The sequence below is a fragment of the Morone saxatilis genome, unplaced genomic scaffold (genome assembly GCF_004916995.1).
Source record: "Morone saxatilis isolate NCDOM2014 unplaced genomic scaffold, NCSU_SB_2.0 Contig11, whole genome shotgun sequence".
NCBI classification, from domain to species: domain Eukaryota; kingdom Metazoa; phylum Chordata; class Actinopteri; family Moronidae; genus Morone; species Morone saxatilis.
In genome coordinates, this window is record NW_023339663.1 from 98,006 (window position 1) to 101,196 (window position 3,191).

Here is a 3,191-nt window from a genome sequence, read left to right on the forward strand (position 1 = left end):
TCTGAGAGTAACTGAGAGTATCTGAGAGTGTCTGAGAGTAACTGAGAGTGTCTGAGAGTATCTGAGAGTGTCTGAGAGTGTCTGAGAGTATCTGAGAGTGTCTGAGAGTATCTGAGAGTAACTGAGAGTATCTGAGAGTAACTGAGAGAAACTGAGAGTGTCTGAGAGTAACTGAGAGTATCAGTATCGGGGGGTCATGTTTCACACACTAATCAGAGTCTTGTGGGTCACTGTGTGATTGGTTCAGATCTGCAGCTCCAGTTCAGATTGCTGACTTTACCTCCGAGTCATCTGAGGATACACAGTGTGTGTGTGTGTGTGTGTGTGTGTGTATGTGTGTGGGTGGATGTAATAAAAGAACTGGAAGGAAAGGTCACTAACACACACTCCCATGCACTCTCTCTGGAACAGTGTGTATGTGTGTGTGTCTGTGTGCCCCTCATTTTAGTTTTTATTTGATAATGAGTTTTTATCAGTGGGTCAAAGTGCAGTTCGCAGTTTACTGCTCGCAGGGAGACTCTGTCAGCTCCAACTGTGGGCACAGGTGACTTCCTACCTGGGTGGGTCTGCAGGTGTTCAGTGTTTTTTTCCCCGTTATCCAGAAAGCGTGGGATTCTGGGTCAGCCACTTCAGATAAGGGCGAGTGAGGCTTGTTTACACTCGCAGAACAAGAGAGCAAGAGGTTGACCTCATGGTGTACTGGGCCGTGATTACAGTCTTATCTACACACAGAGGGAACTGTAGGTCACTGATGGAGGACAAAACACATCAGTTCTCACTTTACATTTAAGACTCACACACAAATGTTAGCAAATGTTAGCTGACATTATTTTGCTGTTAGCCATCAGTCCAGACTGTCACAATGTCCATTATTGGGCACATTTTCAGACTCTGTTTTTTTGCTAATTATAGACACACTTCTACGGTTGTGTTTGTGGGTGTCCGGCAGGTCTGTGGGGTTTGGTGAACAACGCTGGAGTATGTGTGAACTTCGGAGACGCTGAGCTGTCGCTGATGTCGAACTTCCGTGGGTGCATGGAGGTCAACTTCTTCGGCACGCTGAGCATCACTAAGAGCTTCCTGCCGCTGCTGCGACAAGCCAAAGGACGCATCGTCACCATCTCCAGTCCCGCCGGTGAGTGTCCAACCCACACACACACACACACACACACACACACACAGATGCTATAATAAATCTTAATTGAATGTTCCAGAACAACTGAACCACAAATGAACCGACTGCTGCCTTCAAACTGCCAAATGAAACAAACAGTGCTGCTGCACGTCTCCCTGCCGTCTGTTTGTCCAACTTAACTCTGTCGTCTTGCCAGAACATCAGTGCAACCAAATCGATCACAAATGTTGGTTTCCCTTGACAGAATTAATGCGCTCAGCAGATTTCACGGTCAGATGCCTGTTAAACATGTGCAGAGCTTGAATTCTGGGCTGCGTGTGGTCGAGAGGAAGGTTCATCCTCCGGAGTATGGAACTAAGACATGACCAATTAATAAATTAAACATTATGAAATAAATGTCTATAATAGAATATATTTGAATAAACCAGTAAACTCTGAGATCATTTTAAGAATGACATGGCCATGACATGGATAACATGGCAAGTCAGCTGGCCATGTTATCATTATCTGTTATCTGAGTGGATATGTTAGTTATATGTTAGTGGATACCGTTTGTCAGAATACATAAGTTAGGATGATGCTAACTTATGTATTCTGACAAACGGTGTAGATTTTAGCCAACAATAAATTATGCTAACAGTACAAGGCTACTGATAGCTTTCTACTAGCCAAGATTGATGCGAGGTAGAGGCATCCAACTAGCTAACTGTAGCTAAGCTAAGTTGGGGTTGTCTTGGCTGCGAAGTATGGGTGTTTATTTCCCTGTCAGATGTCTGATATGTAAAGCTCATAATGTGACAGTACAGGTGAGGCTGTTCCTGTATCGTGTTCTACTCACAAAGACTCCTTTATCGCACTGCCGGGGGGGAAACCACAGATTTATACAGTCAGCCCCCGCCCTGTCATCAGAGGCATGTGTCTGCTCCTCCTTCTTCTGTGGGTTTATACTCTTGCTGGTTGCCCACATTGAGCCTCCAGCTGATCCGGACTGTTTCCTGGATGCACGAGGCTCAAACCCCTTCAGCCCGCTGCTGTAAACAGATGATGTGATATAACTTCTGTGAACAGCCTGATTATTCTGCTGCTATCTTCACTGATATCTGCTGATTTGAATATGACAGCGCCTGAAGGCAGCAGTCATCAGAGAAACCACAGAATGTAATATTTGACTGTCAAACTGAGCTTGGACGCACATTTACTGATTCCAAATTGACCTTTTTTTTAAAAAAAGATTATAGATAAAACACAACATAGATACGCAAGACTAGAATTACAGCTGCAAGGGCACTAAATTCAAAATGGACGACTTCCTGTTGGGTTTGGGGTATGAGTCTGTCTGGTCATGATACATGTGCGTACCAATTTTCATACATATCAGTGAAATGTGCCTCAGGGGTTGCTCTTTAGAATACATACATTTTCACCAAAGCCAAATTTTGTGCCACGTTTCATGACTTTTTGAGCAAGTTGCGGCTTCTCTAGTAACACAAAGACGATGTCGTACCTGTGTTTCAGGTGACCAGCCATTTCCCTGTCTGGCAGCCTATGGGGCGTCTAAAGCAGCTCTCAATCTCTTCATCAACACCCTGCGACATGAGCTGGAGCCCTGGGGGGTCCGGGTCTCCACCATCCTACCCTCCTCATACAAGACAGGTAAAACCACACACCTGGCACACCTGTCATAACGCAGGAAAACAATGGTTGTGTTGGTGGTGAGTTTGTAGTGACGCATCCCACTTATAGGCTACTTTAAGCTGTTTACAAGGTTCATTATTAGAAGGTAGGTGAGCTCAGTTCATGTGAATTATTAAAATACCTTCTGCTCCACAAAAAAAAACGTTTGTTTGACATGCAAAATGCGACGCAGCAGCTTTTAGGCACCAGTTTTTTCAGGTTGGCGTTCACCCAGAGGGGGCGTGGTCGCTCTGAAGACAGGAACCTGACATATGGCTGCTCTCATTATGTCAGTATGTAGATGTGTCTTGACCTGTAAATCCATGTTTAACCCTTTATAGGGCACCAAAATTTGCCATAGAAGTGTAATTAAAACCGTCAT

At 44.7% G+C, this 3,191-nt stretch overlaps 1 protein-coding gene across 1 annotated transcript in view; it reads left to right on the forward strand.

The window, feature by feature from the left end:
• The window catches only part of hsd11b2 (hydroxysteroid (11-beta) dehydrogenase 2), a gene marked incomplete at its 3' end in the record, with an annotated part of 14,075 nt that extends 11,287 nt beyond the window's left edge, over positions 1–2,788 (forward strand). Inside the window, 2 exon segments of the mRNA XM_035651759.1 lie at positions 950–1,135; positions 2,651–2,788. Coding sequence (XP_035507652.1) covers positions 950–1,135; positions 2,651–2,788 — 324 coding nt within the window.
• Between the last annotated feature and the right edge of the window lie 403 nt (positions 2,789–3,191).